Source organism: Melanerpes formicivorus, unplaced genomic scaffold, assembly GCF_026170545.1.
Source record: "Melanerpes formicivorus ecotype bairdi unplaced genomic scaffold, bMelFor1.0.p_v2 SCAF_21, whole genome shotgun sequence".
Classification (NCBI taxonomy): domain Eukaryota; kingdom Metazoa; phylum Chordata; class Aves; order Piciformes; family Picidae; genus Melanerpes; species Melanerpes formicivorus.
In genome coordinates, this window is record NW_027142373.1 from 1825596 (window position 1) to 1841316 (window position 15721).

Here is a 15721-nt window from a genome sequence, read left to right on the forward strand (position 1 = left end):
AGTCCAAGGACAGGGCACTGGGGGGCTGAAGAAATGGAGATGTGACCTGTTCCTGTGCACCATCCATGGCTTGAGGAAGGAAAGGGGAAAGCTCATCATCACCATGGTGGTGGTGATGGAAGTGATGCCCCATGTGAGATGTAAATATCTGACAATGTTTGCACCCTGACTCACTTTTCCCTATGAATAAGGTCAAAGAAACAGGATGTCAGGCATCTGCACTGGGCACCTGCATTTGAGGGTGCAGCTTGGTGTTTCTGATCAGAAGAGGACTTTAAGCCCCTGCCATAATTGTGGTTACTACTGGCATTCAAAATCCAGGCCTGTTTAAGCTGTCAGCAAATAATATTCAGTTTGACTGCAGTAGGAACAATATTTCCACCTCTTGGTGACCCACTTGTTACAGATGTTCTTCATGCAGATCCCAAACCCACAGCCACCTCCTTGGCTCACTCCTCAGCCGCGCTGTGGAGGGCAGAGGTTGTTTCCCTGCAGCTGAATTTATTTCACAGAGCTGCTGTGTACTTCCCCCTCCCCATTCTCCTTTAAGTAACTGATAAACATTTACCTGTTAGTTCCAACAAGTTTCCAGCCCTGCTGGAATGCTGCTGCCCCTCTGGACTTGTGAGGTGTGATAGCTAGCAGTACATTGGCCATGGTATTTATGGTTCACCTGCTGCCTTACCTTTTAGGACAGGCCATTAGTTTCCTTCTTAAAGAGTGGTTCTAAAAGGGTGTGAAGACTACCCTGAACTCTTTCATCATCCTCTCTTTGAAGGAGGAACTCAATCCTTGTAAACTGTTTTATTAGCCCCAGTAATCATTTGTAGCAATACTTAGCACTTTCAAAATATGCTTTTAAGGTGTCAGCTCTGCTCCAGCACCTTTTGATTCACTTTGCAGCTTTATTTACCGAATCCTTCGGCGACCAAGAGATGCTGGCTTCAGCATTAATCATGTCAGAGCACGGCCCTGTGCACTCCCTGCTGGCTCAGGCATAGCTCCAGTGCATCATGCAGGACAGGCTGATTGTGCTAATGAAAGAGACACTGAAGGTACAGCACGCTTCAGATCCTGCAGCCGCGAGAAACTTCACATTCGGAACGTGAAAATTAGCATCCAGGCCTCATGCCTCATTTATAGTCCATGGTGTTCATCTGTCAATACTTAACCACCAGGTTTTTCCTGATGTAAACACCATGAGGAACTGCTTTGGTAGGAGCCAACATCCCCAGGAGCCTTCCCCAGGAGCCTTCCTTTAACAAACACATTGCTCCAGTTTGTAAATACCCACGGCTGAAGTGGCTGCAGGTGACCTCTGCACCCAGCTGACCTGCTTGGGCAGCAGGGATGTGGGCTCTGAAACCTTTGGGTTTCTTTCTTTCCTCCTGAGCTACCAAAACTAGCTGGGGCAAATCACTCATCTTTAGCATCCCTCACAATGAGCCTGTGCCAGGAATTGGGTGGCTGCTGGATTGGGGCAGCACCATTAGCTGGTGCTTCTTACCTGAAAGCTTAACCCTCCTGTAGAGAAACAAGTGAAAAATGTGTCCTCTGCGGTTAAAAGAGGTGACACAACCCACCTGCAGCCACCCCCCCTTCTCCAGTTATTCTCTAAGTGTCTTTTATGCTTTTGTGTGCTTAGCTTTGTTCCCATAATGAAAGAGTTCAGCAGTATGAAATGAACTGGTGGACTCTGGTCTCAGAGAGATTCTGGGAGCAGGTCTTTAGCAGCAGACAGAGATGAGTAAATGTTTACTGTGGGACAAAGCTGGAGTGGCTCTTCTCAGCCTCCAGATCCTCTGCTGAGGAATCAGGGCTGCATCCTCTGGGGCACAAACCTTAGTGTGAGCCTCCAGTCTGTGGGGGGAACTGAGGCCATGAACTGTCCTGAAAGGGGACGAGTATACAGTCACAGGAAGGGAAAGGAGGCAAGTGAAGAGGGCAAAGAAGCCTGAAGGCCAGGATGCTCCTGCTTTCAGAATACCTAAAGACAAGGGCATTAGTGGCAGAGATTGGAACTGTTGGAGACAGCTTTGAAAGCTTTAATTGCAGCTCCAACTGCTTACACTGAGAACTTGGGATCCTCCTCAGGGATGTGCACAATGTCTTCAGCAAGGAACAGACCTAGACAGCAGCTGTGACTTTAAAGGAACCTTTTACCTCTCTCTGTAAAGACACCTGGGCTGCACGGGGTTTGAATCAGAAAGAAGAGCTTAAGGCAGATGTTGGTCCAGGCAAAGTGCCCAGCCTAGACCCTCCTCCTGTAAAGTAATTGACTGCTGCTACTCTACCTTAATGCAGTCCCCAGCATGCTCCCTGCTCACAGCTGGCACAAAATGCAGGACTTTGGGATGTTTGGGTTTGCTGCTGTTGCTTGAGAAAGTGATTTTTGGTTTGAAGCAATGTGCTTAGCATCTGCTGCTGAAGTGCATGGCTTCTGTGCTTGGGGGTAGCTGCAGCCAGCCCAGCTCCTGCTCTGTCCTTAGCTTTAGGCTGCCCAGCTTCATAGGAACAGGGTTGACCTGAAGTCCCTTCTCAGGTGCTGCTATCAGGAAACATATTTGTGAAGCTGAGGAAATAAGTCTTTAGGGGTGTTCCAGGGATGTCATTTCACCCCTGGATAGGGACAGAGTGTGGGCAGAATCATTCCCATGGGATCTGATGTGTTTGGAGGAGCTCATCAGGTGTCCACTGCCTTTCCCTCTAAAGAGAGCTAACAACAAATCATTGCCACCACAGGGAATGATGGATTGGGAGTTCCTGCATAAATCCCAGCAGCTGTTGATTGCCAGCAGAGCCATCTGTGGCAGGGGCTGACTCACATATGTGTACAAGCCTGCAGTGGCTGGTGGCTGAATGGTCAGAAAGGCTCCCCAGGAGCCCTGCAGATTGTCCTCTCCACAGGGAGCGATGGGCTTGGCTGGAAGGCAGCAGGCAGTGGTGGATGTTCTCTGGAGCTGGCTGGTTTTCCTCTGGGCATTGAAAATCAACCCCAGATTTCAGGAAGTTTCTTTGGCTGGGTTTATTCTCAGGTTGAGAAGCCTCCTCCATGGCTGAGCACACTCTGCCCTACCCTTGCTGAAGGAGAGAGGAATGGGGGGGGGGGGTGGGAAGGGGGTTTGGTCACATGTGGAGGCTCATCGCCAGCCACATTTCTAATGCTGCTAAATAATCAACTTGATTACACACTCAGATGATTAACAAATCCTCAGTGTTTTGTGATGGTTGTGACCAGTTGGCTTTCAGCTAAGAAGCTGCTTTGCTGTTGAATTATTACTGTTGCTCTTGAGGATGAGGCTGCCTCCCCCTCTGCTGCCCCCTCAGCACTCCCTCCTGCCCCCTCAGCACCCATGCTTTCCACCTCTGATTCCTCTGAGATTTACACTCTGCTTAGAGGCTGCAGTGATTCTGAGTCTAAAGATCTGCTTTGGGGAAATATCACATAAATTTCTGTTTATTGACCCTCAAAAGGAAGTAGAAATGCACATTTCTTCTCTGCAAGTTCACCCAGAGTGTTTTCCATTGCAGTGATATCTCTGGTGGAGAGTAGGGAACCAAAACTGCTAAGATATGGTGTGTATAATTAAATTGGACTGTAACATGGATCTGCACAGAAAGTTATCCAATGAGGTCATCCATTGAGTTCTCATCTACCTAAGCCCTGGACCCAGAGCTGGGGTTTAGCTGAATGCCAAAGGGCCCCACAAAAATCAAGCTTCCCAGGAAAGGAGCAGCTGAGTGTACTGCACCAGAAGGAAATTTAAGGGCATTGTTTCCATCGAATTTATTTACACCTTCAAGGATAAATTATCTCCTCATAACGTGAAAAGCTCTGAATTAACTGAGGGAGAGAAAATGAATGCACGAAAGGCAACTTCCTGACAGCCTTGTCAATACACGTGTTGGGAGCTGACAGCTTGAGCAATGATGGCATCAGCCTAAAAAATGAAAATCCTGAGGGCTCTGCAAACATGAGATGAAGATGAAAACATCAGCGTGCCAGAGCTGTGATGGATGAACCTCCCTGCCCACTGCAGCCTGCTGGCTGGCTGCCACAGGGGTGGCACTGGGGCTGTGTGTGTGAAACATGCATCTAAGAGTGGTACTGCTTGGGGTGGCAGTGGGGACAAGAACTGGTCTGCAGTGGCACTGGGTTGCAGTGGATTTCACCAAATCTCTGTGATTTAGGAGCAGTCTGGAGCCCGTTTTCACTGGCACAGCACTGTGAAGCACAAGGAGCTGTGCTCACCTTGTGCTTTGGAACAGTGTGCCAGGCTGTGAGGAGGAGCTCACTGCAGCCTGCTGGGACTAGGAAACTATGAGGAGTACACAGGGAGAAGAGAAGAAACTATTAATGAGAGGAATAAATGCAACTGCCCAAAGTGTCTGCCTGGGCACCAGGTGTGCTGGCCTGGGGGACCTTAAGTGAGACACAAACAGCTCCCACCCTGCTCCTTGCTTTCAGCTGGACTGCTGCTGGTTCATGCCCTGTGTGGGCTGCTGTGGGGTTTTGTGGGCAGCTTCTCTGTCCCAGGTCTCTCAGCCTTCACACAGCTTCTGCAGAGGTTTTAGATGTCTGGGGTTTGCCAGCCAGGAGAGTTTCTTGGCTGACTGAAAGGTGGAGAATGGTTCCTTTTGAGTATGGCTGCTTCCCATCATCTCATCCCCCAGCCTGCACAGGTGATGAGCATTGTTCTGACACAGCTGCAGGACCCTGCCCTTGGTCCTGTTAAGTCTCATGAGGTTCACCTGGGCCTAATTTGCCACAGCTGTGATGCAACAGCTCAGGCTGCACTAACCTGACCTCTGTGCACATTTGTTTGTTACCTTCAGGAGCTGAACTTGTGCTCATTTGCAAAGTTTCAGAAAGCCAAGGAGCTCTGCTTGGTGCCCAGGCAGTGAGGAGTGAGGACACAAGGCTGCTTCCCCAGGCTGCAGCTCCCTGCAGGTAACATCTCCTCTCACCCCGGATTCGTGTCAGGGTTCAGAGGCTGTGGGCAGGTCGGGCTGTGCGCTGTGGTGGGACCTGGGGAGGGCTTGCTGCAGGGGGGTGGGGAGGTTACTGTGTCCTTGAGCTTTGGCCTCTTCCAAAAGAAATCCCATGAATATCTGAGGGAAGAAAGCAGCAGCAGGTCTGAGGCATCCCTGGCTGTGAACACTGCATCCTCCTGGCTCCACTGCCTTGCTGGGTTTTCCTTTTGGAATCAGCAGTCTCCAGTGGAATCCAGTGCAGATGTTTCTGGGGTGGTGAAATGCTTCTGGGAGAAGGGAGAACTTCTGCTGCAATGAGAAGGGGAAGCAAAACAATAGGGCATGAATTTCAGCCCTGAACCTCTGTAGTGATGTGCAGCTGCTGACAGGAGCCCAGAGCAGTTAAGACAGCCCAAAGGCCTTCTCTGTCTTGCCTGGGGTGCAGCAAATGCCCCTAGTGCTTAGGGGTTTGGGGGTGCTGCTGTGTACAGCAGGCAGCTCAGGCTCAGAACTGCACTGTGCCCGTGCTGCAGAGCGTGCAGTGGCTGTCCCCAGCCAGCATCCCAGTGGGAGTGAGGAGCCCTGTGCTGGTGTCTCAGTGAGCACAGCTCGGTGGTTTGTGTGCTCTGGCACTTGCAGGCTTTGTGCTCTCTCTGAAGTCACCATTAAAAATGGATCATTGCTGAGCTGGGGCCTTCAAACACAGGGAAAAAGAAGGCGGCAACATTTGTCTCATGGCAACAGCTCCTCGGCACACTGCAGAGGGCTGGGGAGGAGATTTCTTTGTCTCACAAAGCACAGGTCACTGCTGTGTACCATTTGTGTTCCAGCTCCTCCCTGGAGCATGTCCCCTGCTCTGAAATGCTCTGGACATGAATATTTCTGAGAAGCCTGCTCATGAAGCAGGATCAGGTGGGCTTGGTCATGAGCCCCCAGTTTGCATGGTTTTCTCTGGGCTCTCAGACCTTCAGTTCTGCCCTGCTCCTGCTGTGCCACTGCCCAACAGCATCCTGGCAGGACAGCCTGGAGTGCTCAGAGCAGCATTTGCTACCATGGCACTCGAGTTGTGAGCACCATGGCCCAGGAATAGCCTCTGCTGGTCCAGGTTTGCATTTGCTCCTGTTTACAGCCATCTCTTTTTTAATCTTTAACCTTACCACTTGGCTTTTTAAGTAGCCCTTTCCTCCCTATGGTTTGGTTATCTTGCTACTTGTGGATTTTAGGGAAGCCAGCTCTGATGGGATGGACTCTGGTATGGTTTGATTTGATTTGTACCCCGACTGGTGCGGCTCAGTAAGCTTTTCAGTGTTATCTTTGTGCTCTCTGTGGGGAGTGGGAAGATGCAGAGAGAAATACACAAGCAGTGAAATGAACTGGAAATGGAAAACAACAATTTGGAGGTGCAGCCTGGGCACAGAAGGTGGTGTTTGGGTGGAATTACTTCTGTGAGTAGCCCTGTACTAGCCACTGGAGCCTGCCATGGTCACCTCCCCTAGCAAGGATGGTTTGTCACTCCCAAGGCATCTGGAAAATGACCATAATTACCTAAATGCTAAATATTGTTATCTATTGTTAGCTAAACCTTGCTGGCTGGGGTCTGATAGCTCAGCTCTTGCTGGTCAGATCCAGCCATGGCACTGGCTGGGTGGGGATCAGCTTTCTCTGGAGATATTGGCAGTGATGGGGAAACCCTGCCCTGTCCTGGCTGTGTCTGTGCTGTGAACCTATCCAGAACTTTCCAAGGGCTTCCATTGCTGCAGCCCCTGAATTGCTGCTGTGATTGTTTGCACACCAACCCTTCCCTGCTGTGCTGTGGCTCTCTGGTGGTGTCTGAGGTGTGAGGGCAGACCTAGGAGGGGCAGTGATTTGTCACTGGCTGCAAGCACGGCGCCGGTGGAACAAACCTCCCCCAAGCCCCGGGCTGTGGGCAGGTCCCTGGGAGCTGATTACTGCTTCTCTTGAGTGCCCATATTTCCTTCTGCAGTGCTGGCAGCTTCTCACTCTGCTCGGCTCACACTGTAAATAACTTCACAAATGGGGAATATTTTAAGAGATGGCTTCTCTTGCTGGGCTCCCTTCCCATCAATAACCCTGATGGCTCTGAAGACAAGCCAGCCCTTTTGGGCCAGGTTTTTTGCACGCTCTGTACCCTGGGTTCTCTTTTCCCTGGCTTTTTCTTTCATCAGTATTTCTGTCTCTGAAATATTCATCATATTTGTCCTGTCCATAGCTCGTAGGCTGCTTTAAAGTTAAGAGGGAAATTATGAATGCATTCCTGAGTGAATGGCTGGAATTAATGCTTCCCTCAGCACCGCAAAGGGCAGCGGCAGCAGAGGTCTGTGTCCCTGTATTTATCTCTGCTAATACAGCTCCAGAGCTTGTTTTGTCTGCTAGTGTTTCTGATATCTGTTAGAAAATGTTTCCAAAGTGAACAGGGCAGCTGGGCATGTGCTGGACATAATGGCACACTGCAGTGGAGGCATAAAGTGCTTGACATAGAATGGGCCAGATTTTCAGTTCCTCAGATAAGTAAAATCCCCTTAGACCTCTGGCTGAAACCATACAGGGGAGGCTCTGTCCCACAAACCATCCCTGTATGAAGTGAGTGCTTGCAAAAACAGAGGAAAGGGTTTCTTTTGGTTCCTGACTCAGCCAGGTGAAGGGCTGAAATAATAGCCCCAGAAACTCTCATCTGAATGTTTTCTGTCCTTTCCTGCTTGGGTTGAAGTGGACAGACTGATGCTCAGGAATGGTAGAAAACAGGCAGCTGGTTGGTGTGAGCCTACACCTGAAGTTATCACGACCCAGAGGGGAATCTGAGCTCCAAGCTACACAGGACACAGAGAATTTCAGCGTTATCCTGCTGGACAGAGACACTTGAAACCACGGCCAGCCCCGGCTGGCTAAAGCCTTTCCCAGTGTCCTTTCCCTGTGCATGGTGCATCTCCAGGGGCAGATGTTGCCAGCCCTGCTTCTTCAAAACAGCTTCCATGATGCTTTGAAATTTGTGAAAAGCCAAACAAACAAAGCCAGCCTGGCATCCTTCTGAGCTGCAGCAGTGTGCTCCTAAGCCATAAAACAAGCAACGAGGCTTTGTCTGTGTGCTCATTCCTCTTTTGAACAACCTACTGAAGGTCATGGCTCGAGCAGGGAAGTAATTGGATTTGAGACACCATATGCTGTGGGATGCTTCTGATATCCCTAAGGAGTGTTGCAGGGTACCACTTCTTCCACAGAACTGTTGACATTACACAGAACTGACTGTTGACACCAAAGCTTTCATTAAGGGAAGCATCTTGGAGCCATTCTTGTCTGCTCTTTCCTTTTCCTTCTCACCACCAGAAGGTGCCCACTGCAGAAATGCAAAGTGTGATGGAAAGAGAGCCAGAGCTGAGGAGCAGCTCCTCCCAACACCCTGATGACCTGGGGGCTGTCACCTGCTCCCCTCTGGGTTTCTATCAGCCACCAGAGGCAGGGCTGCACTGACACTGCAGTTCAGGGCACTGAGAGTCCCTGCAGACACCTTACCTAAAGTTTCAGCTGTGTCCTCTGGTGTCTGCCATGCTCACAGCACAGCAGGTCCCCTGTCTGTAAGGCTACTGAGATGGAAGGAGCTGGAAAAGGAACCAGTTCCCCAAAACATGGAGGCTGGAATTACTCTGTTGCTGCCTCCCACTTGTGTTATGAATGACACTGGGATTCAGCAGGACTTTTAAGAGTCCAAATCCTGTTGGTCTGTACTTTGGGCCATCTGATCTAAGGTCTCAGAAGGGGACGTTTGCTTTAGTTAGCCCAGTGCTCTAGGGAGAGCCCACGGAGCCCAATCTGTCTGCCTGCTGCTGGGGTCGGCTCGGAGGCAGCGCTGGAGCTGTCCATCTGTGCTGGAGCAGCGCTGGGCATTCGTCACTGCAGCTCCATCTCTGCAGCTGCCAGCACCCAGAGAGAACTAAATGTTTAATGAAGGAGGGCTCCAGCACGGCAGCACTTTGGCATGAATGGTGGAAATGTCAGCAGCCTCCCTGCTGCTGGCACGTTGTAAATTACGTGGGAAAGGAGGCAGGAAGCTGTGAAATCAGCTGCGGTGCTGCCTCATTCCAGGGAAAACTTGGGACAGAGGGAGAAGATCAATCTGTCCCCCTCTGATGCTCCTGAATTCTGTTCTTGCTGTTGTGCTTATGACTTTCTGTGTTGCCCTGACATACCTCCATAAGACTTGTATCACTTATTCCAATGTTAACGTGGTGTTGACACTCCCCCACTTCTTTCCCATATGTATTTTGTTCTGTCTTATTCATCTTGCAAGTTAAATCTGGTAGCTATCCAAGAGGCTTTCAGGCTGTAACTGCAATGCTACTGTTGGCTTTCCCTGAAGCCCTGGAGAGATGCTCACAAACCCACTCCAAACAGCACTGAGGAGGCTCCCCCAGAGCAGTAGTGAGGGAATTGGAAAGGACCCTGTTGGAGTGACTCAGCATCGACCAAACCCAGGCAGCACACTTGTGCACTTGAGCAGTGCCCTGGATGCCAGGCCCTGAAGCTCTCAGAAATGGGCTCTCTGCTGCCTAGTATCTGTCTCCTCATGCTGGGAATGCTCACCCCAGGCTGAGCTTCACAGCCTCACCTTGCATCCTGGGGCAGCTGTAACCTTGCCTAGACCCTGGCTCTTCCTTCCCTTCCCGGGTGGGAGCATCTGCTGAAATTCACCAACTGGCAGCTTTTTCCCCCCCTTTCTATTTTTCTAATGCCTCTTCTAAGGATTTTTTTTTTTCCCCCCTCTCTATTTAAATATTAAGAGTTATTTCCCCATCCTCAGAAGATTTATTATCCTGTTTTTCATTTTTCTGGTCTGAGTATGTGTTTGACACATCCTTAGTTATAGAATAGAAGCCTGACACTGTGGGAAACAGAAAATGTTTGCCTGCATTAGGTCTCACATTATAAATGGTTCTTGTTCTCTGCTGTGCAAACAGGCTTCTGGAATAATTTCAGGGTAGGCTGTTGAGAGCTGCAGTAAGCCATTTGCTAGTAAATCAGCATTTCTTACAGCAAACTCTCCGTGCTTTGTCAGCCACTATAGCTGGGGAATAAAATCCAACACAAGAATCAAAGTGCGGGACAGTTGTGGCTGATCTGCCTGCCACATTTCTGCAGCACAGGAGCCAGGCACTGGGGGTTTCTGGCACAGTGTCCAGTACTAAAGCTCTGAGATATGCAGCAGGACATGCAAAGCATCTGCTCTTTGGCTGCTCTTCAGCTAATTGCAATAAAGCTATCAACCAGGTACAATTTCCCTTCCAGTTCTTGATTCGGGGGAAGGTTCAGCAGCTAAGGAAAGTTTCAGCTTTCTTTTCAGGTGGCACTGGAGCTCTTTGGCTAGTAACATTTTTGGGTACTACTTGAAGCAGAGGTTTTTGTAGCTCTAAATTTGGGTTTTCTCATGAGTTATGATCAAATGAGCTTGGCAAGATTGCTGCCTGGTTTGATACTACATTCTTACCTGGGCTAGCAGAAGGACAATTTTGAGCACTTCCTCCCAGCATGAAGTTCTTCAGGTCTGCTTTCACTATGGCATGGTAGGCAAAGGATCTCAACTAAATGGTTTGGGCAGGGATGGTATCAAGGCCACCAACTCAACTCTGTGAGTAGCCAGCCTCCTGCTGAGCACTATGAGCAAAAGACGCTGAAGCTGGAGGGGCTACCAAGGGTACATGTGGCCATGCTGCCTGCCTCTGAACAGCAGAGGGTTGCCTGTGCCAGCTGCTTGCTACTGGATCTTTCTCTTTTTGCTCGAGGGCTTTGTGGTGAGCCATGGCTGCTCTGGCTGCTCAGTGCCTCCCAACACTGAGCTACCTGACTGAGCTGAGGAGCTGGAGCTAGGTCTGAGCACTACTGGAACGTGAGGAACGTGCAAGATGCTTAATTGTAAGCTTTAGCTTGGTCTCTTTCTACTGCAGTCTCTCATTAACCCAAACCTAGGCAAATGATGGCAAGATGGAGCTCATTGGCTGGCAGAATGGAGCTGCAGTGTTGACAAACACATCTGCAGAGCCCTGGAGTGATGACTCCATTTCTCTATTTGCAGGGCTTCTGTGCTGCAGCCTCACCTAATCCGAAGCCCAGTGTGACTCCTTCCCAGGACTAGTCCCTTCTATCATATCTCTCCCTCCTCTTAAATCCCTTCAATCAGCTTTCAGTAAAATAGAAAATAGGTTTTATTACTCATTTAAAGTTTTGTAATGGAGGCCTGCCTTATCTTCCCTACCTTCTGTCACTTGCAAACTTGCTTCAACTGCTAGATACTTGTCCAGAGGCTGAGGCACTCTGGGCTCTCAGGAGCTCCACAGCCTTAGCAATCCTGGCAGCCTCAAAAAACCCAGAACTGCCCCTTCATCCCCCCGCCCCCCTCCCCAAGTGGGAACAGTCCCAGCACCACAAGTTTTAGTGTTAGAGATCCCTACAGACACTGTAATGCTGACTGGGTGGCTGATGCCGTGCTCAGCTCTGTGCTGGGGAGAGGTAGCTGGAAGGTGCTGATTGTGGTTTGTTTCAGCTGCAGAGGCTGACACCGTTCACCCACCACGGAACAGTCCCTGGGTGACATTTCTGCAATGGTGCTGGGGAGTTTTCAGGTCACTGCACTGTGTTAAGCTGGTAGATGGAAGTCATTTGGAGTGCTCAGAGTGAAATAACCCAAGGATCAGTACTACAGATGTGCTAATAGAATCCTGGAGCAGGGTCATCAGCCGAGAACGCTGCTACACATGCAGGAGCACCACTGTATCACACACACACCCCGGCCAGCCTCTGCCTCTTCACTGGTAACTTCTCTGCACCCCTCCCTGAGCAGCTGCATTGTTGACAGCTTCAGGTTGTTGAAGCCAGGTGGCCTTGCAACATCTGAAATGTCTTTAGAGTGGTCCAGGTCCCTCACTTCTTGTATTGCCTGTTTCCCACTTGCTGCAACAGCTCACTGCTCAGGGCTGGTACCTGCTAGCTTCTTTCTATTTTTATGTAGACTTCAGTGTGATTTATAAGTCAGTGGTAGGAATGGAGCAGCTTAGGGGTGGAGCAGCCTAGCAATGGAGGTCTGCCCCCTCTGCAGAATCAAAACCCCCCAAACCCTGCCAAAAGAACTCTTTAACGTGCAAGAAGGCCAAAGGTGCACTGTGTGAACTTGTTAAACACATTTATTGAGTTCTTGACAGTAACCAAACACAGTGAATGACCATTAGAAACAAGAGAAAAGGCATTCATTGGACTTGCTCAGCTCCTGCTGCAGCTGGGAAGAAAAGATCCCTTTTCACCACCGATTTACAGGGTTGGATTTGTTTGTCCCAGTAATGAGTCAGGAGGGAAAAAATGAGAATTTGAAACTGAGATAGGTTTCAACTGCTTCCTGTTTCTGAGTCCAGCTCCTGGTAACAATGGACCATCAAGTGGAGTTGAAGTTGTACCAGCTATGAGTGCATTCCCAATTGCCAGCAACTCACCGAAGGTGGCTGCAAACAAATAAATGTAGGGGGTGGAAAAGAAAAAAATGGAAAGGAAACTAATGATAATTATAATAATAATAATAAAAAAAAAACCCAAACAAAACTAAAAGGAAACAAAATGTCAAAAAAAGATAAAGCCAAGAAAAGAAACCAACCCCCCCCACAACCAATGCAGCCAGCGGTGGTAGAGGCTCATTGTTTCAGCAAGAAAAAAGTGAACTCAAAGGAAGTTTACTAACTGAGCTTTGTGAAGCACATTTATTGAGCTGTTACTAGGAACCAACACAAAGCCTGAGCTGCTGTAAAAACGAGAAACAGAAAATGGATCGGTTCTGGTTTTGGCAAATCCTACTACAGGTGATGTGACAAAGAGGGAAATAGCTCAGCTTCCTCTGCTGCTCTGCAGTGATATATTTACAGCACTTATCTCTCAGAGTCTGTCCCTTTTTTGTTTTGTTTTGTTTTGTTTTGTTTTTTCATTCAATGAACAGAAAGATCATAACCTAGAAATAAGTTTCCTCTGCAGCCTTCTTGCTCTGCCCTTGTCGGGATCCATGAATGGTAGTGAAGTAATGAGAGCTTTCCGAGGGTTACTTGGCACACAGAACACAACTCCACTTTGATGCTGTACCCAGCCACCTTTTTGTCTTTTTTTTTTGTCTTTTCTTTTTTTTTTTTCCTTTTTTAAACTTTTTATTCTTTTTTTTTTTAGCTTTATTTTTAATTTGAGGGAAACTGGGGGGGGGGGGGGGGGGGGAGGGAGGGGAGAAGGAGGAAGAATTTCCTATGTACAAAGGCTGAAAAGTCTTTCTTTGTGAAGCTAAATTAGTTCAGGAAAACGGTATCAAAATTGTTAATCACATTGACTGCCATACTGTCTTTTGACTTGGTTGTGTGTTAATGAACCACCGACCACATGGATGAATGGTGAGCTGAGTCCCCCCCGCGGCAGCTCTCCCCGCAGCACGCTCCCAGCGCTGCCCCAGCCCGCAGAGGGGGGGCTGGCTGCATTCCAAGTCGTGTCCGTTCCGCTGAGGTGATGGCTTCTGCGTGCTCCGCCTGACTTACTTGAGGAGCCATTCGTTTACTGAAAGAGAGACAAAACACCAAGAGTTGTGCTTTAATCGCCTGCCAACGCTGAGCTGGCTGAGGGAGTGCTAGCAGGCACTTCAAATGCTTTGGAAAAGCCAGGGGGCTAAGTTTCCTTCTCTGGGATAAAGGCTGAAGTCTTCAGGAATATTCATTTGAGGTGTTGCAACTCAGCCCTGGTGCTGAGAATGTGCTCTCTTTTCAACCCTTCAGTACCATCATAGAATCCTAGAATGGCTTGGAGTGGAAGGGACCTCAGAGCTCATCTCCTCCAACCTCCCCACCAAGGGCAGGGACACGACTCAACTAGATTCAGTGGCTTGAGGCCTCATCCAGCCTGGCCTTGAACACCCCCAGGCAGGAGGTATCAACAGCCTCCCTGGGCAGCCTGTGCCAGAGCACCCTGGTACTGAAGAACTTCTTCAGCTCTAGTCTAACCCTGCTCTCCCTCAGCTTCAAACCATTCCCCCTTGTCCTGTCTCAGACACCCTCAGGAAAAGTCTCTCTGCAGCCTTCCAATAGAATAGAATAGAATAGAATAGAATTAACCAGGTTGGAAAAGACCTTCAAGATCATCCAGTCCAACCTATCACCCAACACCATCTAATCAACTAAACCATGGCACCAAGTGCCTCATCCAGTTTCTTCCTAAACACCTCCAGTGATGGTGACTCCACCACCTCCCTGGGCAGCCCATTCCAATGGCCAATCTCTCTTGCTGGGAAGAACGTCTTCCTAACATCCAGCCTAAGCCTCCCCTGGCACAGCTTGAGACTGTGTCCTCTTGTTCTGGTGCTGGTTGCCTGGGAGAAGAGACCAACCCCCACCTGTCTACAACCTCCCTTCAGGCAGTTGTAGAGAGCAAGAAGGTCTCCCCATGAGCCTTCTCTTCTGCAGGCTAAGCAACCCCAGCTCCCTCAGCCTCTCCTCATAGGACTGTGCTCCAAACCTCTCCCCAGCTTTGTTGTTCTTCTCTGGACACGTTCCAGCAACTCAACATCTTTCCTGTGTCCAGAACTGGACACAGTACTCAAGGTGTGGCCTAGCCAGTGCTGAGTACAGGGGCAGTTCTTGCTGGCCATACTGGAAGGCAGCACTAAGGTCCCCCTGGATCCTTCTCTTTTCCAGGCTGCACACCCTCAGCTCCCTCAGTTGTGTGACACATGGGTTTCTCAGAGGGAAGAGCTGGGTGCAGGCAGGGGCAGGCTGGCTCTGGAGGCAGCACCTACCTCTATACTGCAGTTTCTGTGCTCTGTTGTTGGGACAGTCCTTGCCCTGTAAACTAAAGTTGATGTTGGTTCGGATACATCTGTTGTTGAGAGGCTGCACCGGTCGGAAGTTGTCGCTCATGCTCAGAAATATCTGGGATGGCTGATTCTGGCTGAGCAGTCGTAAAGAGTGCATCTGCACAAAGCACAAAGCAAGGACTTTAGTGCTGGGCTTTCCTGCGCAGGAAACACCACCACCACTACTGAACAAGCTAATAAACAGCAGCAAAACTGATTTCAGTCAGAAGTGGGGTGGGAAGAGTCAAAACGAGGTTAAACCCCTCCCTTCTGTGCTCCTCTGCTCCTGAGCCCCATTTCAAATGGCAGTAACTGGTTTTGTGTGCAGTAAATGGAGATGGTACCAGATGTTCCTGGCTGACCAGGAGACAAATGGTATCCACAGTGCAGGATGGCAGCAGCTGGTGCAATGGACTTGATGAACAACAAAAGCTAATTCCAAAATTTTCTAGCTGTTAGTGCAGCTTCCACCTGAGAAGAAACAGTCTGGGGGAGGTGGTGTTCAGGTCCCAGGCAGGGCAGCTCAGGATGGGAAGGATAAGTGACAGGCATGCTGCTGAAGTCATGACATGAATGGTGGTGAAAAGGGAAATCCTCTCTCTGTTGCCAGCTCTGCCTCGGTGCTGTCCGTAGTGCTCCTCCAGCAGGCTCTGGGTTACTTTGGAAGTGGTTTTATGGCTCAGCAGAGAGGGAACCACTGAATCACTCAGGATTTTCAGTGCACCCAACGGTGCTGGGATGCAGACTACCAGCAGACAGCAATGGCTCTTGTGATGGCAATGCAACTGTGCCACCAGCACAGCAGCTGAACTGGCTCGAGTCAACCCCCTCCAGACTCTGTGCAGGAGACTGGAGAGAGGAGGGGGAAGGGAAAAAAAA

The 15721-nt window shown here is 49.6% G+C and overlaps 1 protein-coding gene across 2 annotated transcripts in view; it reads right to left on the minus strand.

The window, feature by feature from the left end:
- Nucleotides 1-13388: 13388 nt before the first annotated feature.
- Nucleotides 13389-15721, minus strand: part of CA10 (carbonic anhydrase 10) — a 127855-nt gene continuing 125522 nt past the window's right edge. For both annotated transcript variants that reach the window (XM_068151005.1, XM_068151004.1), the window contains 2 exons: nt 14786-14960; nt 13389-13554 (listed from right to left, as the gene is read on the minus strand). In XM_068151005.1, coding sequence (XP_068007106.1) covers nt 13532-13554; nt 14786-14960 — 198 coding nt within the window. In that variant the 3' untranslated portion in view covers nt 13389-13531. The remainder of the gene's footprint in view (nt 13555-14785; nt 14961-15721) is intronic.